This window comes from Gymnoscopelus microlampas (genome assembly GCF_963454915.1).
Source record: "Gymnoscopelus microlampas genome assembly, chromosome: 19".
NCBI classification, from domain to species: domain Eukaryota; kingdom Metazoa; phylum Chordata; class Actinopteri; order Myctophiformes; family Myctophidae; genus Gymnoscopelus; species Gymnoscopelus microlampas.
Window position 1 is genome coordinate 6833971 of NC_139956.1, and position 24409 is coordinate 6858379.

The 24409-nt window shown below is 41.9% G+C and overlaps 1 protein-coding gene across 1 annotated transcript in view; it reads right to left on the reverse strand.

Annotated features, from left to right (window-relative positions):
* Positions 1–7594: 7594 nt before the first annotated feature.
* Positions 7595–24409, reverse strand: part of usp12b (ubiquitin specific peptidase 12b) — a 35707-nt gene continuing 18892 nt past the window's right edge. Inside the window, exons 7-10 of the mRNA XM_084043397.1 lie at positions 23762–23845; positions 21143–21340; positions 20319–20397; positions 7595–8205 (exon numbers count right to left, since the gene is read on the reverse strand). Of these exons, the coding sequence (XP_083899523.1) occupies positions 8104–8205; positions 20319–20397; positions 21143–21340; positions 23762–23845 (463 nt within the window). The 3' untranslated portion in view covers positions 7595–8103. The remainder of the gene's footprint in view (positions 8206–20318; positions 20398–21142; positions 21341–23761; positions 23846–24409) is intronic.

Genomic DNA, 24409 nt, shown 5'->3' on the forward strand with positions numbered 1-24409 from the left:
ACTGTCATTTGCAATGTTCCTGTTTGTGTTACCTGCCTACGGATGTAAATTAGCCACTAAATCTGGCACTAACCGGCATTTATAGCCCAATCATGTTCATTAACATGCTCTTTCCCTATCATTAAAAAATAAAATAAATAACACCTGTCACTAAAGGTTGGGTAAGTGATATTTTGTGGTTAAAACAACGTTTTTTGGTAAAAGGTTTAAGCAGTATGTTCTGATATAACTCATTGTTATAGATAGAGTGTCTCTCCAGCTCTGTAATAAACAGAAAATAAATGTTCAGGTCGGGATACCAATTTTATCCAATCAGGAGGACTCAGTCAGGATACAGATTAAACAAGTGAAATTGGAAGTGATGACACAAAGAAATGAGCAGACATAATTGGAACTGAAACGCTATAAAAAAATGAAGCTGATAAAGGGGAACTCACTCCTGATTAATGTTTTTATATCAGAGACCCCATATGAGCATAGATATTTGTTGTTAGATTAGATTAAGTACAAAATTCTACAACTGTCTGTACTTTAAGTGGGCTGAGAGAAACATATAATCTGAATAGTCATGCTCTCATTACTAGGACCCCCATTTGATGGTTTTTTTTCCTCTGGTACCCCAATCTACACTGTAAGATCCTCCATTTGTACACTCTCTCTGACTTACAGACCTGTTTATTTAGTCATTCTCCTCTCCTCTACTATTGCTGTAATACCCATAATGTCCTCACGGTGTCACTATCATGCTGAAGAGTGTACTATGCACCGGTTTTCCCTTGCTAACTGTGCTCGATTTTGGTCTTGCACTTTGCAGCAATGATATTGTTTACCACACCGATTACATATTTCCTTCCTCAAAGTCAGGCACTTTTCTTTGTTTCTCTCATGACTTTACCCCCCCAAAAGGAGACCTCATTGTATTTGCCTTGCCTTGCCGTGTGTTTGACTGCATGTACTTCTTCCATTGTCTATCCTTCAATTGTTTTACTATTCTCTCTACAGATCCATAGCTCTACAAATCTGTACATGTTCTTCCAGTGTAAGCAGTGGTGGAAAGTAACTAAGTCAATTTACTTAAGTACTGTACTTAGGTACAATTTTGAGGTATTTGTACTTTACTTGAGTACATCAAATTTCCAATACTTTTACTTCTCTACTACACCTCGGATCCAAATTACTTACACATTACTTTTACTCCACTACATTTATTTGAAAACTTTAGTAACTAGTTAATTTGGAGCTTTTGATTATTATTTCAAAACATACATTAACCACTTCAGCCCTATATACATTTTGGCCATTTGAAAATAGCCAATCGTGACGCATTGTGAGCTTGTAGATCTGCTATTTTCAAAAGATTTTTATACATTTGAAAACTTGAAATGGGACATTCTGCATGAGTGCTTTTACTTTTGGTTTAAGTACATTTTGATGCCAATACGTTTGTACTTTGACTCAAGTACATTTTTTATTCCGGACTTTTACTTGTAACAGAGTATTTCTACATTGCAGTACTTGCAAAAATGTGAGTACTTTTTCCACCACTGAGTGTAAGGTTATCATCTGAGTAACCTATACCAAGCAGATCAAAGTTGTTTGCTCCATATAAGATCCCACACATAATAAGAGTCTTTTAATCACTCCAAATTTGCAGGTAGACTACAGGCCAACACTCTTATGAACATTACGTAGGCTACTTGCCTATGGTTTCTTGTGTTCCTTTGTTCCTTACAAACCAAACAGAAAACAGAACCTCTCCAGAGCGGCTTTTAAAGTTTTTGTATTAGTGTTTGCGAAAAATCTACAACACCGGCTTCAAAAAAATCTGCACATCCAAGGTTGCAGAATTGCAACCCTCTAATTGGCCCAAGTGGCCAGGGTAAACGTGTATATTTGATGTGATGGCTTCTATCAGAATGTATAAAAAACTACAGATTGACCTAGAATTAAGCAAGAGTATACAATGAAAAGGGAGAGACGGCGCATCAAGATATATATTGCAAGAAATACTGGAGCAGAACGCTAGAATGGCAGACAGAATAAATCAAATGTCCATGTTTATACCAGTTTGTGTTTTATTTGAGACAGTTTGGAGACCATTTCGATCTTGCCACGATTCCAAAACGTAACTGTGTCCACATTCACTCCTCAAAATCTATTCTCAGACAGCAGTATGTGCAGCACTAACCTCGCAGATTCACTTAGATTATTATATATAACTCTTAAATATGTTTTAACCTGCTTAGAGAACCAGGGATGTGTGGTTTACAACATCAGATAGTCGTCACTCATGGAGAAGTATAGGATATTGACTTTCAAAACATAACGGTGAACGTCAAAACTTCCCAGACCCCACAGACCTGGCATCTAAGCAGGCTTGAAACTACCCATAAAAAAAATGTATTAGTAAATATTATGTAATGCCAATCTGCCCCAGTCACACTTTGCAGAATGGTGACCAAAGCCCACTGCAACATACTGTGTTAATAATGCAGTTAATCGCTTCACACCCAACACCACCACTTTCAAATTAATGTACATTCTCGGTGAGTCTGAGACTGGAGTAGCGTGAACATAATTAAAAGTCCTATGTAAGATTCAGCTGACACAACTTTTTTGAACCCTCACAGTTCTCCATGTTTAGTCTGAACGTATCACTATAATATTGGGGATTGTGTTGTGATCTTGTTGTATTATTCCATGTATCTAGATTCATCTGGGATGCCAGATTGGTAGTTTAGTTGTTTCGGAGGAAATCTTAAATTTTCCCATTCCGCCCTTCAGGCAAATGTATTAACTCACTGAATAGGAAATACGTTTTTGAGGCATACATGGCCACCAGCTTTTTTTTGTTCATCCAAGTGTGGTGATTCAAGCAAGCAATTCTTTATATTCCAATAATAACATCTGTATTTATGTACACATCGACATCTCTCGTCTCATAATATCCCCCAAAAATTAAACCAAAATTAAACCCGCAATAACAATGTGAGCTGCCTACTCGAGAATGGTAGACTTGTACAATTTGTAAAATTAGGGGGGGGGGGCATAAACATTCACAAGAATATTAATTATATTTCCTTAAAAACAAACAAAATATGTTATGTTATTTCCGAAACCTTGTCCTAGCCAAAACCAAGAGATGTCTTTGGGTTGACAACCACAGTGCTGTGTCAGTGACAACCTGTCACTGGAAGTCATCTCAAACTGCAGTTAATCAGAATGACGGACACATAGCCAGGCCCAAACTTAATGTGCAGATATATTATTGAGTCATTGTTTTCTTTCTTTGCATTGTCTGACATTTTTGGCGCAAACTCTGAATTCCACAGTTAAAAACAACCATTCACAATAATCATAAACAGTGGTTTGAGTATATCAACGCAACTTCTTTTAGCAGTGTACACGTGGGCCTGAATATGTATCCTACACTACATAATGTTACACCTAAGTCAAGTTATCCAGCCCCGACAATTCAGCCAGGAAGACAAGGCCAGCAATCAGTTTTGGTGTCGATTCACTTTGCGTTTGTTAGTTCAGGTTAAAACCATTATAAGAGCAGCATGGACAGAGAAGGACATAGCCGTGGTTCCGGTGACTTATTGAAGTCCACCCAACCTCAACTCAGTACACGGAGGTGAACTATAATGGGTGTGTCTCAATTTAGCAATCTAAAAGTAGCCTTTCCTTACTGAAAACCATACTGTAGTCTACAGCATGTTGCGCTGAATGTAAATGTTGTGTTAAAACTTTTTCTTCAACCGATAGATTACAGATATACTTACAAACTTGAGGCCAAATGTTATACGATTTATTTACAGGATATTTAAGAAAGTGTTTAAGAAATATTACTGGAGGAAAACGGTTACATAATTATTTGGTTGAAACCGCTTCATAAATACCATTTGACTCGATAGGAGAAGGAACTACTTCAGAGAATTGAGACCCAAATTCTGGTATAGCACTGGTATAGCGCGGTTCAAGCCGTAGCCCCATTTCATTTAATTTCACTGTACATTTAATTTCACTGTACATTTCAATGGCAGACCAACCTAAATCATACTTTGTCATATGACCACGTCACTCGCCGAAAATAAAGTGAAGAACATGGCTGTAGGACAAAGTATAAATTAGGCTCTACATTCAAAGAAAAATAATATTAATTGATCCGTCACGCATCTAATGTAAAATATAAATCACTTTGAGGCTACCAGGTAGTGGTTCCATTTGCTTTCCCTCTAGCCCTAGAACGAGGATTGTTTGTAAACCATGGCCGGCCCAGTTAGGTGGAGCTTTTGGACTTTGGGTTGTCACTTCGCACAATTAAGTAAAATGCCACACAACCCAGGCTATCTTGGGTTAAAAATAAATGAGCAGGTCCAGAAAGTGTATTTAACTCACTGGAATTGTATCACATAGTAAAATAAAATACAAATAAGAACAAATCAAAAGAACACTCAATTAAAAAAAACACGAAAAACAGGTTTGGTTTCATTGTGCGTAAAAACAACATGAAGTCTAAAGGTTGTTACACACCGGGGCGATTTTTTCGTGCGAATAACGCGTTTTTTTTTAAACCTTATAAAGTCAATGGCTCCGTACATGGAGCGAAAAAGCGAAGCGAAAAAGCGTCTTTTAATTATTCGGAACGAGTCCGAATTTTGCGTATATTCGCTATTTTCGCCGGTGTCGCCCGGTGTGTAAGGACCTTAACGTGTTAATTCTCAACCGTTAGGCTGTGACTAGTTAACCACTTAAACCCCATGTACGTCATTGACTGGGATCCCCCAGGGGTCTGTACGTGCGCCTCCTCCTTTCCCCCCCCCATGTACACAAAATCTATTCGCCGAAAATAGGCGGTCTACGAAATTGTCCATTTTTCGCAGAATGTTTGCCTATTACGACATTCCCAGAATAGGGACGCTGGGGTTCAAGTGATCAAGGGGGAGGGAGCTAGTGTCCTGCCAAAGTGGCCGATATAGCCAGCGGTTCTCAACCTGGGGGTCCAGGGACCCTCAGGGTTCCTTGAGCGGGTTTCCAAATGGACCCTTACAGGTCTGTTAACTCTGAGAGCGTACAAATACACTCTCAGAGTTATGGGGGTCCCGGAAATTAACCCATTAAGACCTGGAACTGTGTCATTTTTAGATTTGAGCTAAAAAGCATTATTTTTTAAACTTTGGGCTATTTTTGAAAATTTGTGAAAATGTGTGCAAATCTTTGAATATATATATTTTTAAAGCGAACATTTTTAACTCAAATCTTTGCTTCTGGGGGGTCCCTGGAACAACATATTTTGATATAAATAATTTGATACAAATACATATCATTTTGGGGGTCCTTGGCATGAAAAAGATTGAGCACCACCGATATATCCCAACAGAAAACTGTTGGGATTTAGGAGACATGTAGAATCGGCTTCAGGTCTCAATGGGTTTGAAAAAAAAAAAAGTTTGAAAACAACCGTTAGTCGACCACCTCGATCAGATGGCTAGTGATAAAAACCCACCCCACGCTGCCATACAAACCGATTCAAATAAGTGCAGGAGAGAATAAAGTAGAGGTGGGGGGATCTGACAACTCTAAATCAAACGCTGACGAGACACCCGTGACGAAAACATCAGAACGAAGACATAAAACATAACTCAAATGGCCTGTATGTAGTGTGACAATGTGGTGGGTTGTCGCAGACGGCATGTAAAAGTATTATGCAGACTATTATGTTCGTCCCAATGGCAGCGGTACGTTCTGCCAGTGTGGTAAACGGCTTTGACAAGGACCTGCAACCCAGTAGTAAGTGTAATAATGAGAGTGTGAGTGCATGTGTGTGTCTTGCAAAAAAAAAACAGGGACGTGCACAGATAGACTCTAGGTGGTGCTAGAGCACCTGCCCTTTGCCCTCTTGACCACAAGTGCCCTTTTGAAAGGGCCTTTTTTTTCCAGTTTACAGTAGGGGTCTTCAACAGGGGGTCCTCAGAGTTACTACAGGGGGTCCGCCAAATCTTTATGTGATATGATTTTTCTTTTTACCATAACCACTCGAAACCTAGCATCCCTTTTCTGAGGAGAACTTTAGCCAAAAATAGCAGATCTACAAGCTTGTACAGTAGATCGGCAATTTTGGCAAAGAGGTGTAGGCGTAGAGGGAAAAAAGAGCAGACCAAATAAACAAAAAAAAATTTACTTGAGCACCTGCCCCTCAAAATGTCTGTGCACGCCACTGAAAAAAACAGTATAAATATATGCACGTTCTGACAATCGCCACAAACCTTTCAGAGCTAACAGCAAAGAGGGAATTGCTCACTGTCCAGACCACCTACAATATACTCCTTCCAGTAAACGTTTGCTATTTTGCTGTCGTACATTCGTTATTAAGTAATCGCTACTCTTCCTTCAAAACTGTGGCCTCAATGTTATCGTTATTATATTCGTTTCGATGCTGTGGCACTAAATATGACAGAGATACCAGTAATGGCACAACAGCAGTAACACTATTTGGTAAGCACTTTGCTTTTTCAAATGCCCTATGCCAGTGTAGTAACCTCTGCATTAATCCATGGAAAGGCTTTTTGTTGGTAAACAAAAGTGAAATGCGCTCAAACGGCCGCTTACATCTTTTTTTTATTACAAGGCCATTTCATTACCCGCTTACTCAGCATTAGCATATATAGTAACAATACTTTTCCACGGGTCAATGCACAGGTAAACACACTGCGCTTAGTCCATCGTGACGTGAAGTGTTAAACCGCTCATCGTTAATAGCACCACTTCTTAGCAAACCACCATACTTGTCGTTAGCATAAGGCTAATAAAGATGCCTCTATGGTGTTTGCAGAAAGCAAATGTTTTTTTTTTAGATTGTTAAAATACACACCAAAAAAAAAAGGCTGATTAGGATTATGTTGAATGTTAAGAGAAGGTGTATGTGTGTGTTCCCTCCATAGCTGTGCTGCTTCCACCGTTGTGTCTCCAACGGTTGATTGGCTATTACTTTGCTTCCAAAAAATGCTTCTGCCTCGACAAATCCCACAGTGTTTTGTAGTTGTTTTTTTTTGTTTACCTTTCAGAATGAACCAATGTGCGTACAGTGTGTGTACCAGGCTCGTGGGTTGTGACGTCATTCAGTCTTCCTCGGGCCCCCCGTGCATCGGTGCAGAGGGCCCCCCCCCCCCCCCCCCCCGAAAAATCATACATTTATGTAGTCTACGTACAGTATAACTCAAACGTTAATTAAGTGAGGAATATAACACCCATTTTTACTGGTAAAGGAAACCCGTGTCGCACTTCTTGCCTCGGTCAGACAGACAGAGGCACATGCAAAAATGTGTTTCCGATTTTCGTTTCAATCGATCGTCCTCACTAAGGAAGAATGCCTCTGTCTCACCTTTAACCCTTTAAGACCTGAGGCGATTCTTACTTTTTTTTTTCAAAATCCTAACAGTTTTTTGAAAAAAAATAAACTTTTTTTTTTGCTCAAGATTTTTCAAAAATAGCAGATCTACAAGCTCATAGCGCGGCACTCGGTGCCGCGCTATGAGCTTGTAGATCTGCTATTTTTGAATAGCCAAAGAAATCTAAAGTGACACAGATGCGTTCCAGGTCTTAATGGGCTTTGCTTTGCTTTTCTTCGGCTATCATCTTTTTTCAAGGTAACCACTTAATCTCTATGTAAATTACTTTGGCGTACGACAAATAGCGAAATATGGGCAGATCTGCAAGCTCACAACGCGTTGTGGTCTTGCAGATTTGGCTATTTTCACAATTTTGGAAAATGTCAATAAACAAAACAAAAACAATTGCCACCTATAATGACCTGCCCAAAGAACGTTTCAGGTGCTGCATTGTGGGATACATGTGGAGGACTGAATGATCGCCATTCCGGAGGCCATCTCAACGTTTGAGCACACGCAACATCAGCGATCGAGCCGCGTGGCGTTCCAGTGCAAAGCTCCGCCTACAGGAAATAAAGCCTGAATACTTATATGGGCGTGATGGGCGGAGCCTGTGGCAGCCTTTTAAGCCCACTCCCGCTCTCTTTAGTGAGCGACAGTCCATTCGGGCTCCCCGATTGATCGGCTGTTTTTTTGTTTTGTTTCTTTTTTTTCAGTCTCTGGACTGGTAGAACAGGATGTAACCTGACTCAGAGTTCTTGGAAATGTCCGACGTTAGCCCGTAGAACTCCTCGATCGCCTGGGCGTCGATTTTCTGCAAAGGAAGAAAGGAGGGATGAAAGAGAGTGAAAGAGTGAAAATTAGACACCCTCCACATTTTTATTAAACACGTTCCATGACATAGACCATGAAATAAAGTAAAAGGAATTTCAGTTTGTGTATTTTATATTTACTTTTAATTAAAATGTTCTCAAATAGAAACTTACATTTTTTCCAATTGATTTAAAGATAAATATCGATCAAAACATCGGTTATCGGTGGTGTAGGACTCTCCAAAATGGGGATCGGATTCAGACCCAAAAGTCTGGCATCAGTTGCTCTAACATAGACCACATGTCTTGACTTTTTAAACAAAATATCAGTGAAAACATCTATAATCAGTGGTGCAGGACACTCCAAAATCAGGATCTGTATCAGACCCAAAAAAACATGGACAACAATATTCAAAGAATTCCGTGAGATTCCACACAGACAACAGTATTTATAAAGAATTCAGTGGGATTGTGTGGAGGCCTTGATGGAGTCCTGGTCATAATTGGCTTCTGTAAGCGTCATATTTGCCGTCTCCTTCAATACCTTCACATGGGGGCTTATTGTGAGTGAGTGAGTGAGTGAGTGAGTGAGTGAGTGAGTGAGTGAGTGAGTGGGTGGGTGGGTGGGTGAGTGAGTGAGTGAGTGAGTGAGTGAGTGAGTGAGTGGGTGGGTGGGTGGGTGGGTGAGTGAGTGAGTGAGTGAGTGAGTGAGTGAGTGAGTGAGTGAGTGAGTGAGTGAGTGAGTGAGTGAGTGAGTGAGTGAGTGAGTGAGTGAGTGTGTGGGTGAGTGAGTGAGTGAGTGAGTGAGTGAGTGAGTGAGTGAGTGAGTGAGTGAGTGAGTGAGTGAGTGGGTGGGTGGGTGAGTGAGTGAGTGAGTGAGTGAGTGAGTGAGTGAGTGAGTGAGTGTGTGGGTGAGTGAGTGAGTGAGTGAGTGAGTGAGTGAGTGAGTGAATCAGACGTCAAACGGGCTGTACTATGCGTAGTGTGACAACGATGGCTCGTCACGGATAGCTCGTCACGTATTGTTATATTACGTCTCGATGGCAGCAGGTGAATGGCTGCCATGGATGAATGGCTTTGACAAGGACCTACAACCTAATAATGAGAGTGTGTGTGCGTGTGTGTGTGTGTGTGTGTGTGTGTGTGTGTGTGTGTGTGTGTGTGTGTGTGTGTGTGTGTGTCTTGAAAGAGAGAAAGAAAGAAAGAAAAATAATGAGCGAGGGATAGAGAGAGCATGAAACTCTCCAAGTACAAAAAAATGACAGAAACATAGCGGAGAGAAATCGGACAAAGACCCAAACTCCATGGCAACCGTGGAAAAGGAAGACGAATAAAAGATGACGGCTCGGTCCCAAGGACGGATTAGCCATTGGGCCGGTGGGGGCGGGGCCCAGAGGCCCTCGACTCTCAGGGGCCCTTGAGGGGAAACTGCGGGCCGAGAGGTCGTCAACAATTTACTAAACTGAAATGTATAGGTTAACCAAATATGTGGGCCCCATCCTCTGTATTTACAGCATTTTTCCAAGTAGCGAAACGTTGGTGCGGCTAGGCATGTCACAATTATTACATAATAATCACCAAATCACAATTATTTCAGATAATGGCGATTATTTTGCATAATCCTCATAGTCGTTTCCATGTTGAAAAATGTTTCCAGAAATAGCAGATCTACAAGCTTACAACACGTCGCGACGTGTTGTAAGCTTGTAGATCAGCTATTTCCACGTTTTTTTTATTTTTTATTATTAAATGTATCAGTCATTTATTTGCATATTAACCCATTACCATGACCGAGAAAGCATCTGTGTCATTTTAGATTTCTTTAGGCTATTCAAAGATAGCAGATATACAAGCTCATAGAGCGGCACCAAATGCCTCGCTACGAAGTGCCACGCTACGAAATTGTTTGTGATTTTCCAACTATTTTTGGAAAATCATAAAAATGTGTGCAAATCTTTGAATAAATATATTCTTTCAAAGCGAACATTTTAATTCAAATCTTTGCTTCTAGGGGTCTCTGGATTGGAACAACATATTGTGTGATGGGGGTCCGCGGCCAAATACATATAATTTTGGGGGTCCTTGACATGAAAAAAGTTTGAGAACCACTGATATAGCAACATAGGGTTTTTCAAAAAACTGTTACTGTAGGATTTAGAAGACATTTGCGTCATTGCGTGCTGCACCCAAGGTAGGGGGCCCTAAAAGATGAACGGCCCTAGGGGACCGCAGAGGGGGTTTAATCCCTCCCTGCTCGATCCTGCTGTGCTTTGCAAGCTCAGCAGAATCTTTCTACCGGTTCAAGAAAAAGTCCCGCAGCTCCCGGTCCACCGCAACAGATGCTGGAAGGGGGCCGACGGCCCATCGTAGTGGAAAAACACACTGATCACGGATCAGGTTTTAACCCATCAAGGCCTGTGGTTCCGATTCTACAAATGTCTTCTAAATCCCAACAGTTTAAAAAAATCACACCTGTGTGAAGGTAGCGGCGCCTTTGATATATTTTGTCATAGATATGTGTTTCTACTAGAGAAACAATATTAAACCTCTGTAAATTTATTTCAAGGCTTCCAGTGACATCTAATTCTATATTCATGACATCATAGTGATGTCATGAATAGTAACATAGTGATGTCATGAATAGTGACCAATCAGAACGTTGATGGACCTGACCAATCAGAACGTTGACGGACCTGACCAATCAGAACCTTGGCGAGCCTGACCAATCAGAACGTTGACGGACCTGACCAATCAGAACCTTGGCGAGCCTGACCAATCAGAACGTTGACGGACCTGACCAATCAGAACCTTGGCGAGCCTGACCAATCAGAACGTTGACGGACCTGACCAATCAGAACCTTGGCGAGCCTGACCAATCAGAACGTTGGCGAGCCTGACCAATCAGAACGTTGACGCAAAAGCCAGGTATAGAGGGCTAATATCCGCTCTATACCTAAAGGTATAGAGCGGCTAGCGCCGCTAAAAAAAACCCCTACATTGCTATGTCAGTGGCTCTCCTTTTCATATCAAGGACCCCCAAAATGTATATATATTTGGCCACGGACCCCCATCTGAAAATATTTTGTCCCAGGGACCCCCAGAAGCAAAGATTTGAGTTACAAATGTTCGCTTTAAAAAAAATATATATATTTAAAGAGTTGCACAAATTTTCTCGATTTAAAAAAAATAGCAGATCTACAAGCTCATAGTGCGGCACTCGGTGCCGCGCTATGAGCTTGTATATCTGCTATTTTTGAATAGCCAAAGCGTAAAATAATGCTTTTTAGCTCAAATAAAAAAATGACACGGATGCGTTCCAGGTCTTAATGGGTTAACATCAGTGTGCCATGACGGTTTTGGCTGCGTTAAGACCCGAGCGTCCCGCTGCATTCACTCAGCAACGATACGATACCCCACCACGGCTAACCCTGAAACCATTAACCACTTAATCCCTATATACTTAACCCATTGAGACCTGAAGCCGATTCTACATGTCTCCTAAATCTCAACAGTTTTCTGAAAAAACGTATGTTTCTATATCAGTGGTGCTCAAACTTTTTCATGTCAAGGACCCCCAAAATTATATGTATTTGGCCGCCGACCCCCATCAAAATATGTTGTTCCAGGGACCCCCCAGATGCAAAGATTTGAGTTAAAAATGTTCGCTTTAAAAAAATATATATATATATTCAAGTTTTTGCACACATTTTCACAAATTTTCAAAAATAGCAGATCTACAAGCTCGTAGCGCGGCACTCGGTGCCGCGCTACGAGCTTGTAGATCTGCTATTTTTGAATAGCCCAAAGTGTAAAATAATGCTTTTTTAGCTCAAATCTAAAAATGACAAAGTTCCAGGTCTTAATGGGTTAAGTCGCATGACGCGAATACTGTTACAAGTAAAAGTCCTGTATTCAAATTTTACGTGATTAATAGTAAAAGTTCAGTAAGAGTGCAAAAGTATTCGCATAAAAATATGCTTCATGTACATACTATGTAAGTAAAAGTATTCAAATTTGTATAAAAAATGGTTTAACTCTTTTGAAAATAGCCGATCTACAAGCTCACAATGCGTCGCATCGCGATGCGTTGCAAGCTTGTGGATCGCCTATGCGAATAGACCAAGTATAAAATAAGGCTTAAGTGGTTCATCCTAGTGATAATAATCATCTAAATCTAAAAAGGTAACTAGTAACTAAAGTTTTCAAATAATTGTAATTGAGTAAAAAGTACATTTGCCTATGAGATGTAGTGGAGTAATAGTATAAAGTATTAAAAAAGGGAACTCAAGTAAAATAAAAGTACCTAAACAAATGTATTCAAGCACTACCACTCGCTGTGAATGCAACTGCCAATCACATGTTTAATAGCAGAGTGGCTCACTTGCTTATGGGGAAAGCATTATACAGCATTAATCAATTCACTGGTTTCGTGGTCAGGGATAAATTACAAGTCTTATTAGAGTGCCAACAGCTTAATAACAGCTACATCTGTATAATGCAGAGCGAGACATGAAATGCTGGTCAATGCTCCCTACTTCACTGATATTGCTGAGCGAGACACAAGATTAATTCTGAACTCAAACAAACCATCCAGCTTTCTCAGCTCATAAACTTGCTTTGACGTCAAGCTCTGTCATTAGAGAACACTACTTTTTCAGAATAAAAAATATTGTGTTTTTCATCCGATTGCTGCAAGACCAATTATGTCTACCTCCACAATAGGCTTTTGAAGCTACGACATTTCATCGCCTCCACTGCTCGCGGAAGTGCTTCTGGAGTGGCCTTGAGTGGGCACTAGAGTGGGCCTCTGCGGTGTGTGTGTGTGTGTGTGTGTGTGTGTGTGTGTGTGTGTGTGTGTGTGTGTGTGAGTATGAGTGTGGGTGTGAATATGTGTGTGAGTGAGTGTGTGCGTGTGAGTGATTTTTCCATGTACTTGATATAGTCTTACCTATACATTTCAGTCAAAGTGGCAGTCACCAGGAACAGTAAAGGCGTAAGAAAGTTGAATAAACCACCCAAATGTCAACAGTGGGGAGGAAATCATAGGTCTTGACTTGAGGCAATCGGATGAAAAACACAATAATTATGATTTGGGGGGGAAAAAAAATAACCCTAACCCTCTTGGATGCATGCAAGGTGCAACATCCGGTTGCCTTCTCTAGAACAGTGGTTCTCAAACTTTTTCATGTCAAGGACCCCCAAATTGACACTAATTAGCCCCAGCTATTGGAGCGCAATTTATATTGTAAAATCTATGTCAGTTTAACTATGAGAGTGTACAAATGGAACCAAATGGACCCGTTAGGGTCCATTTGTACACTCTCAGAGTTACAGACCCATAAGGGTCCATTTGGTGCCTAATCTATCATTTAGCTGGGGACCCCCTGGAACTTGTAACAGAGTACTTCTACATTGCAGTATTGATACTTTTACTTAAGTAAAACATTTGAGTACTTTTCCCACCACTGCCAAAACTGTTACTTTTCAGGATTCAAATTCAAAAATAGGCCATGTGTACACGCTAACGTGTGTGCCAGCGAGAAGGGAACTGGAAAAGCCAGTCAGCCAGTCAGGCCAGTAGACCTCCACAGATGATGGAATGTTGTCAGATGTTGTTTGGCTTTATGGAAGCCAAGCACTTTTCTAGACTGTAAGAAATGACTAGAAAGAAACGATAATAGTTGCTTGCATCCTCTTTAAAAAGAGGCCTTTCACTTTAAAAACACTTCTGGGGTCATTTTATCGTCCATTCTGGGGTTTGTTTGCGCCCCAGTTTTTTTTTTTTAAAGGTGCTTGGTTCAATTTTTATATATTTGATAATCATTTTATCAGACAGGCCCACCCCATCTCCTATATAAACTCATTGTAACTTCACACTAAATTATAACCATGTTAGACTAATTGAAAACACATGTCCCTAGTTCTGATGACTTTTTCCATGTATTTATTTTTTCATTATTACAATTTATTTTTATGAAAAAATAAAACAAAGCAAATCTCTCTACCCTCTATCTTCCAACCTTCTTACATGTCTCCCAGTCCAGCTTCACTCATATTCTCTCCACCCCCCATTTCTCTCCCTGTGACTTTTAACCCATTAAGGCGTGAAGGTCCGATTCTATAAAATGTATTTTTTGAAAAAAAATCTAAAACTTTTTTTTGTCAAGATTTTTCAAAAATAACAGATATACAAGCTTATTACACGGCTTGGTTGAATGCTCGATTCTGATTGGTCAGTCATCGGTCATTATTTCTCGATAATGACCGCTGAGCTCAATAACGGACCGCTGTGTAATCAGAGACTCAGAACACCTGCTCATATCAACCTCCGCTGCTTTGTTTTATGCTTTATCCAACACTAGAGTTTCGGGGGGCTACGCCCCCCTCAACCCCAGCCGCGCACGGGGCCCAGCGTGGCCGTGTGTATATTGGGGGACCCAAATCGCCGGAGTGAAACTGTGGAAAAGTGTTTTTGAAAAAGGAAAAAATTTGAAGAAATAATATTTGTTATGTTTCAGGGGGTCCACAGGGGGTCCGCGGACCCCCTGATGGTCCACTGACCCCCTGTGGAGTGTTGGGACGCGCGGGGACACCCCTGGAACATTGCGGACCATTTCGGTGTTTTTTTTTTTTTCATGAAGGTGGTTGCTTGTTTCTGGCGCAGGCTGTGCAAACCTGGCAACCCAGCGCATGCTGCCGCACGTTTAAGTGGCGTAGCGTCATGAGGGTCAGTGGGGCCGTGGCTCGGTCAGTGAAGACCCTGTAGTGCGGATGATATGTGGCATAGAGGGGCAGATTGTAAATCCACAGAGGAAACATCCGTGGGCAACCATTGGTTCAGCGATGTGTGCGGTCGCCCTGCGGCCCCTCCTCCTCCACCAATGTGCAGTATTGAGAGCCCTGACGTCACAACAATTGGAGCGATGGGCACTGCACTGTGGTTGGTTAGGGTACACCTAGGGCCCAGGTAGAACCCAGTTAAAGCCTGCATGGGCAAACCCAGTTAGGACCCGCCTTGGTCCCAGATAAACATGGCTAGTTGGGGCCCACCTAAGGGCCAGGTAGAAGCTACTTATAGCCTGCATGGGCATCGCAGTTGGGACTGAAGTGGATGCCGATGACATTGCTGACATGGGGTCCATATGGTTTAGCCCACCTTGAAACCATATGGGAACTACGCTGGCATGCTGGCTGTAATGCAAACGCTGCATCATACCTGCAGTGTGTAGTTTGATGTTGTGTGTGTAGCAGATATAGCTGCAGTGTGTAGATCAATGTCCATAGGAAAGTCAATGCCCAGCAGTGTTTTTTTTCCCCAGCAGAGTTTCTAGTGTCTCTGTGTCTCTCTGGAAGAGGTTGCACATGAACTCTGCAGCCGCACTGAGGCGCTCCAACACAAACACTCTGACATTAAGCTGCTTCACACAACAAACATCAGCACCACGCTGCTGTTTGTCCAAAAGACACAATATCTCCTCTCCCACCGACGTCATGTGTTCATTTATCGACAGCCGTACAGACTCCTTTTGACACATTTTACGTCGTTTATCCAGCTCTCACTGACTGTCCACATCGGGCTGTTATTTTGCTGCGATCAAGTCAACGATGTGAGAGATTAGCTATCACAGACGGACGGACAGGGGGTGAAACATAGTCTTGCGCCATGCCTTTCGGCCTGGCGGAGACAATATAAAAACGAAAGTAAAGGAAATGGCCATTTCTGCAACAGAAGTAGTCAATAAACTATGCAATGAAAACATGGGCCACATTGGCAAAGAATGTAAGAAAGAGGCAATCATGTAGAAAGTAGCCGATCTCCAAGCTTACAAAGCCTCTCAACGTGAGGCGTTTGGAGCTTGTAGATCGGCTATTTTCACAATATTTACTTGTGGAACGGAGTCAAACAGAATGGGGGGGTCCCAGATCAAGTACGTGTATTTGGGGGGGGGGGGGGGGGCGGCGTGAAAGGGTTGATAAACACTGCTCTAATCGGAGCGAAATTATCTGAAATTACTACATGACCATAATGCAGGCTAACATGCGTTGCACGGGGCGGTCCTGCCATTACGTTAGTTACTGTAGTTGCTGTGGAGCTACATAGTTCTCCAGAAGACACACACAAACATACACCATCTACAATGGACGAACTGAGCAGCAATGTAGACATTCACCACACGAACGTGCATTGTTGACAAAGTGATTGCACAGCCGCTGCAGGCATGACAACCAGGTTAGCGTTAGCGACATGGCAGCTATCACAGCGCCCTGTCCGTCGTGCTGCAACTGCCTGTGATGGCTACAGCAGTAACAGCAAGCTGTCTGCGATGCCATTGTCTGGAGACTGCTCTTAGCGTGACACGACCAATGAGAGTGAGCGCTGTAGTTGTTGCTAAGATACGGTGGCGTCTCTGCCCCATAGCTTGTAGATCTGTCACACATGATTGGCGTAGGCTGCGTTGCCAGGTCTGACTTTGTGTCGCAAAGTCAGAGCAATGGTCGGCTTATTTTTGCGCGCCTTTGGGCTCGTTTGCATTGTGCGCACGGCAGCGCTTGTTTAGCGTACGTCAGCGCGACGTGGCAACGGACGTGGCAACGTGAAAGGTGATTGGCTGGTGAAAAGAAACACCCGACGTTACACCAGAAATGGTGCCTGTAGAAAATGGTGACCAAAAAAAAAGTTTTGAAAAAAAGGAAAAAACCCCCGCAGCGGCTGGCTGCTGTTGTGGTGATGAGGTCGTGCGCACGGTAAACGGTACGAAGCTGGCTCCCCTTCCGTTTTGTCCGACATTTGGTGAGTAGAATTAATTATGTTGCGCGGTGGAAACGGTGTAGTGAGCAGTGAGATGTCCCCTACGCGAGGCGTAAATTCAGCGCGGCGGCCGTGGCGAGTCAGTAGGCGACATGTGGTCTGGCGGTGCGTTGTTTATTCGATAACAGAGCTGTGGGGTGTCACCACCGAGGGTGCGGAAGTTGCACGCCATTTATATAGTTAGATGACAGCCATGTAAACAAACAACCAATGTCATTTACAACTAAACGTTGCTCTCAAGAATGTTTTTGAAAACATTTGAAGTGAGAAATAGACAATGCAATGACCGAAAAGTGATTCTATTTGATCCACTGCACTTCCTTGTTTATCGTGGCTACGGGGGAAATACCAAAACGCTCGCCCCAAAACACAGTCGCCCCGGGGCAAATCCGGCGGTATTACAGGCAAATCGGCAGTATATAGAATGGGGGGCGAGTGTGTTTTGGGGCGAGTTTTTTTCTATTTTGTCATTTGTTTTCCGAGGCAAACTCCGCCCAGCCCAATAGGCTACTTATGGAATACTTTCATTGCCGTAAGCAAGGAAATACTTTGTTTTGTTGTTACTTTTGGGTAAATTTATTTATGTATTTATTAAGTAGCCGTGTAATAAGAGGCTGCGCCTCGGTGGTTAATCGCCCTGTCGGGCTTTACATTTCAATAATGACTGCCTCCCCGTGCATTATCCCTTGCTCATAGCACGGCACCGAGTGCCGTGCTATGAGCTTGTATATCTGCTATTTTTGAATAGCCAAAGAAAGTCTAAAGTAACACAGATGCGTTCCAGGTCTTAATGGGTTAATGGTCCCCCTACTCCCCGCCTCCCCCCTCCGTCTCCCTCCCAGGCATATTTCTAATTTGTAATAATCTCCTCATTACTCAGGGGGGGGGGGGGGGGGGGGTGGAAGTATTTGGGTCAGCACCAGGCCCAGATTCCAGACACAACACTGAGGAACGCCACAGATCCCTTTCCTTCGGTCTGCAGTGAATTCCTGGCAGGGGCAAAAATGAACGGGAACGTGGTAGCCGCTTGGTGGAATCACTTAAGGTTCTCTGTGGTCTCTTTTTAAGTTTGTCTGTGAGCTATTATAATGGATATCATATAATTTACTTAAAACATATTTTATTAGCATTGAATTATGCGTGTTATTTGTGTCTCTCGCCTACTGTTAATGTTTCTTGTTTTGTTTTTAATCAAGTTTTTTTATCTAGCTTGTTCTGCTACACAAGGCGAATTGGATTAGGTTAGCATTGTGAGCTTGTAGATCTGCTATTTTCAAGAGATTTTTATACATTTGAAAACTTGTGAAATGGGACATTCTGCATGATGAGTACTTTCTACTTTTGGTAGTTCAAGTATATTTTGAAACCAATACTTTCGTACTTTTACTCAAGTAAATTTTGTATTCCGGACTTTAACCTCTAACGGAGTATTTCTACATTGCAGTATTGATACTTTTACACAAGTAAGAAATGTGAGAACCTTTTCCACCACTCAATGAAACTGACTAATCTAAAGAATCAGACACTCACGGCATTCAATGTGTTGATGACGGCTGTAGCTGAAGGCCACAAGCGTGTGTGTGTGTGTGTGTGTGTGTGTGTGTGTGTGTGTGTGTGTGTGTGTGTATGTGCACGTCAGAATCTATTGACACATTGTCTTTCAGAGCTCTGTTCTATTTTGAAACGACGACGTGCGATTTCTGTCCGACAGCCAAAGTGAGTTCGAGCACCGCAGGAAGTCCTCTTTTTTTATGTCAGACTCGTGCTGCAGTGTGTGTACTGTATGTACGTTTGTTTTTCACACGTCTGACCGCTCTAGAGACGCACAAATCCTTTGTTTTTAGATTGAATAGACGATGTGAACCGGCGTACTCGCCTGACGCACATCGACAACGTTTGCGTCAAAGACGTTTTCAGTGTGTTCCAGGGACGTGCACAGATAGACTCTAGGTGGTGCTAGAGCACCTGCCCTTTGCCCTCTTGACAAGAAGTGCCCTTTTGAAAAAAGTCAGTTTACAGCAGGGGTCTTCAACAGGGGGTCCGGGACCCCTAGGGGGTCCTCAGAGTTACTACAGGGGGTCCGCCAAATCTTTATGTGATATGATTTTTCTTTTTACCATAACCACTCGAAACCTAGCATCCCTTTTCTGAGGAGAACTTTAGCCAAAAATAGCAGATCTACAAGCCCACAACGCCTCGCGCTGCGAGGCGTTGTGGGCTTGTAGATCGGCTATTTTTGGCAAAGAGGTATAGGTGTAGAGGGAAAAAAGAGCAGACCAAGTAAACACAAAAAAGTATAATTTACTTGAGCACCTGCCCCTCAAAATGTCTGTGCACGCCACTGGTGTGTTCCCTCGACCACTTATATGTAACAACTGGTGTTGACTCGGAGATGTGTGAGTCACCCCGGAATAACACCGTCTGCTTCGTCTCTCATGACAAAAATTGTTATCAAATGGGGGTTTGTGACCTAATGTGTTTCGTCTCTGTCGGGTTGAAACCTCATATGTCCAAAATCAAAAGTAGCAAAAGTAGCATATCAACAAAGCACAGAAGCTTTCGAGCTTGTTGATCAGCTACTTGTGATGCTTTCATGTCAGTGGTTCACAAACTTTTTCATGTCAAGGACCGCCAAATTGACACTTATTAGCCCACGGACCCCCATTTGAAAAGGTATGCCAGGGACCCCCATAAGAGAAGATTTTTACGTTTGCGATACGTTTTCGCGACGATATGTATCGTTTTGGAAAAAAAAAATATCGTTTTGGAAAAAAAAAAAAAAAATCTTTTTTTTTTTTTTTTACAATCATAATAATCAGGCATGCAAACGGCCCCGAAGTGAAAAGAGTGACAACATGTTTTTTTTTCGGGTCAGGTGTCATACTATTTGGATTCAAAACGGCTATTGTAGCTGAAAAGCTACAAGTTTGCATGTCTGAATAATGCAAAAACAGAATTATTTGTTTGCATTTTCTTTTTTTCTCCTCCATATATTTTCATAATAAAAAAAGTGCGTATCGTATCGTATCGAAATCGTATCGAAGTTGTGAGCCAAATATCGTATCGTATCGTTTCGTGAAATTAGTGTATCGGCACACCCCTAATTCTCAACCATTTTTATTGAGGATTAACTATCTGAAAACATGAATCCAGCTATCTATGAAAAAGTTTAATCTGCAACACAATTTTATACAATTATACAATGTAGTGGGGGTCCCTGCTTCATCTCTCTCTCAGCTAAGGGGTCCTTGGCCTGAAAACGTTGAAGACCCCTGAACTAAAGCGTAGATCATTTTATCAGCTCACCTCTACGATGTCATCGTCAAACAGCAGCCAGAAGCCATGACTCTTTACGATGGTGATGTAATGACCACGGTTAGGACCACTGCACAGGAACACACACACACACACACACACACACACACACACACACACACACACACACACACACACACACACACACACACACACACACACACACACACACACACACACACACACACAGAGTACAGTAAATGACGTACAATTAGAGGTGTAACAATTTAGTAACTGCATCGATGAATCGACGTTAATTTTGACTTTATATCGTATCGAATCGTTTTGCAATGCAAATAATCGATTGTATCCATACTAAGTACTTGTGCGTTGTATTTAGCAATTTTAAGATGGTAAAAGAGAAATAATGAAATAAAAAAAATAATTGTGAAATGTGCCAGCCAAAAATACATAGTAAAAAAAAAAGTGCTCAGAAGCCGAGATACAGCCTTTTTCAGTAATAAGTTAAAAAAGAAGTGAATGGAGCAGCAAATCTTCAAATGATGATATTTTAGGTTCTGAACGTTTTTTTCCAAAAGCGATGTGACGCGTTGTGAGCTTGTAGATTTGCTATTTGTAACATTTTGACAGCCAAAAATACATAGTAAAAAAAATTGCTCAGGGGACATGATACAACCTTTTTCAGTAATAAGTTAAAAAAGAAGTGAATGGAGCAGCAAATATTCAAATGATGATATCTTGGGTTCTGAACGTTTTAAGCTACAATTGCACTTTGACAATGTTTTCATGCTATTTTTCTTTTATTTCTTCTTCCCCCACAGCCCACTTTGAGAATCAACTGATGACACACACACCTTCCACAGTGTACCACCACGGCCACCAGGTCGTACATGCGGTCGGGGTTGGTGGCATCTCCGGACGTGTTGAAGAGCCTCAGCTCCAGGGGGAAGACCACCCGGTAGGACAGCTTGGTGTAGCGGTGCAGCTGGTCCATGTACTTAAACCTCTTCAGGTGCAGAGCCAGGATCATGGGCAACTTCTTCACTCGCATCCTGTGGAGAGGGGGGGGACAGAGAGGGGGGGGAGACGGAGAGAGACAGAGACAGAGACAGAGACAGAGAGAGAAACCCCAAAAAGGTGTCATTGTGTGCTTAATGTACTGTAAGAAGTCACACATCCAACAAGCTTTGAACTGAGCAGATTGGACCTTCCGTTCCAGATATAATGGACAAAACATCTTGAAAACGGCCACTTTCGCTGAGTTTTGGCCACTGTCGCCCATTTTCCTTTAATAACACGGTCTAGGAAGGTCGGACGGCGACAAACTTGATACCTGAGTAAAGTTCACTTTGAGCTGCATCCAACGCATCCACTGCCATTTCTGTCGCCCTTACTGTTAGGCCGCTAGAGGGAGTTGAAATTTATTTTTGGGGGGTAATATATTTGTTTTTCTTTTCTTTTCTGTTTTTTTTTCACAAAAACGGCCCGACCCGACTAATTAGCATAGATTTTGGGCAAAATTTGAGAACTCTAATGCAGGTGTGTGCATGTGATTTTGAATCATTCCTCTAATGTCTAAAGTAAAAACACACTGCAGTAATAATGATACACCTCTCAGCACGCAGTGGGAAGGAGTACATTTGGTTGCTGTGGTAACAGCAGATGGAAAAGGTTTCTTTTCAAATGGGCACTGTGTGTGTGTGTGTGTGTGCGTGCGTGCGTGCGTGCGTGCGTGCGTGTGTGTGTGTGTATGTATCACTGTACATGAGATGGGCAAAACGTTCCCACAAGTCTAATAGAACTTGAGGTTTTATGGTTAAAAAAAAAAAGATGTGGGGAGTTAGGCTTACCGTTAGGAAAACATTACTGTTGAGGTTAGGTTTAGTTATTTAGAGGTTAGGTTTAGAGGGGTTAGGGTTAAGAGTAAAGGTTGTTACACACCGGGGCGATTTTTTCGTGCGAATAATGCGTTTTTTTTTAAAACCTTATAAAGTCAATGGCTCCGTACATGGAGCGAAAAAGCGAAAAAGCGAAGCGAAAAAGCGTCTTTTAATTATTCGGAACGAGTCCGAATTTTGCGTATATTCGCTATTTTCGCCGGTGTGTAAGGACCTTTATGCCTGATTAACACATAGTTCTGTGTGCCTGTGTCGGCCACCGGAAATATTGATATTGTCGCTGTCAGACCAGAAACCTCTTATCTCCATATTCTAATTTTTTGTTTTTTTCCCGTAAATAAAGCCCCTACTTGATCATACTACAGCGTCACACAAAAGCATCAAAAGTAGCAGATCTACAAGCTCGAAACGTGGCGCGAAGCGACGCGTTTCGAGCTTGTAGATCTGCTACTTTTGATGCTTTTGAATTTGAATCCTGAAAAGTGACAGTTTTGGACATATGAGGTTTACACCCGACAGAGAAAATATAATAGAGAACATAAAATATTTACTGTTAAAAATGGCAAAGTAAAAATGTCATTCTAAAAATTGCAGTCCTAAAATACCGATGTCTTCACAAGTATAGCAGTACAAACGCGTGTGTGTGTGTGTGTGTGTGTGTGTGTGTGTGTGTGTGTGTGTGTGTGTGTGCCCGTGCATGTGTATACGGGCAAGGGCGATGGGTAATAATAGTTGCCTTCCTGCTTGGTGAATTGTGGATGCCAGCTCATATCCTTGTGCGGCTATAAGCGTGAAGGCTTCCATAAGCCTGGTTCATATCCTGCATATTCCCTAATGGCTGTGTATGTATATTATGAGCATAGCATAACATTCTGTGTGGAAGCTTAACTACCTCACGACTCAGTGGTCAATGGACGCAGGTGATTCACTATTCCAACGTTCTCTCTCTCTTTCTCTGTCTACAATCTCATGGCCTGAGAGGTTCCATATTTTCTTATTATATATATATATAATATCTTATAATATATGGTCGCTGTCGGGAGGAAACCTTGTACGTCCAAAACCGCTCCTTTTTTAGTAGTGAAAATAGCCAATGTACAAGCTCACAATGCGTCGCATCGTGATGCGTTTTGAGCTTGTAGATCGGCTATTTTCACTACTTTTGTGCGACAAAACTTTACAACAAAACATAAAAAGTTGAAATATGGAGGTTTCTTCCCTGACAGCAACATTATATTGTCTTATATGGTCATGTTTTTGACTGCTGGATAATTAACATCCCAAAACGAGTGAAAATAGTAGATTTACAAGCTCACAACGTGTCGCATCGCGACGGGTTGTGACGGGATATTTATTTATGGAATTCGAAAAAGAAAGTAAACCCCAAAAGAAAGGGACATAGTGACTTATAAAAATGGGGCTGTGACGCAAACATGGGTCCAGACCCAGTGTTTAGGGGTGTGTTTGTGTGTGTGTGTGTGTGTGTGTGTGTGTGTGTGTGTGTGTGTGTGTGTGTGTGTGTCACTTTGAGTTTGTCCAGCAGGTACAAGGACCGCCACTGGTAAATGGTCTTACCTTTTCTGTGCTTCCTGTTTGCTACGACACTGCTCACAGTAGTACTTGTATTCACTACACAAGGTCTCTGTGTTGCTGAAGCCCCTGCAACACACACACATAAACCACATATGTGTTACTGAAGCCCCTGTACCACACCCACAAGCTCATAGCGTGGCACTGAGTGCCGCGCTAAGAGCTTGTAGATCTGCTATTTTTGAAAAATCTTGACAATTTTTTTTCTTTCTTTTAAAAAAAAAAAACTGTTAGGATTTAGAAAACATTTTAACCCATTTAGACCTGGAACGCATCTGTGTCACTTTAGGTTTCTTTGGCTATTCAAAAATAGCAGATATACAAGCTCATAGCGCGGCACAGAGTGCCGCGCTATGAGCTTGTAGATCTGCTATTTTTTTTAAATCGTAAAAAAATATTTTTTATATTTTTTTCAAAAATCTGTTAGGATTTAGAAAACATTTTAAGAATCGGACTCAGGCCTTAATGGGTTAAGAATCGCCTCAGGTCTTAATGGGTTAATGAATGAAGCCCAATGTTCTCTGTGTTACTGAGATCCTTAGGGTGAAACACACACACATACACACACACACACACACACACACAAACAAACAAACAAACTTGAAAGAATGTGAGAAACTCAGTCACGAGTTA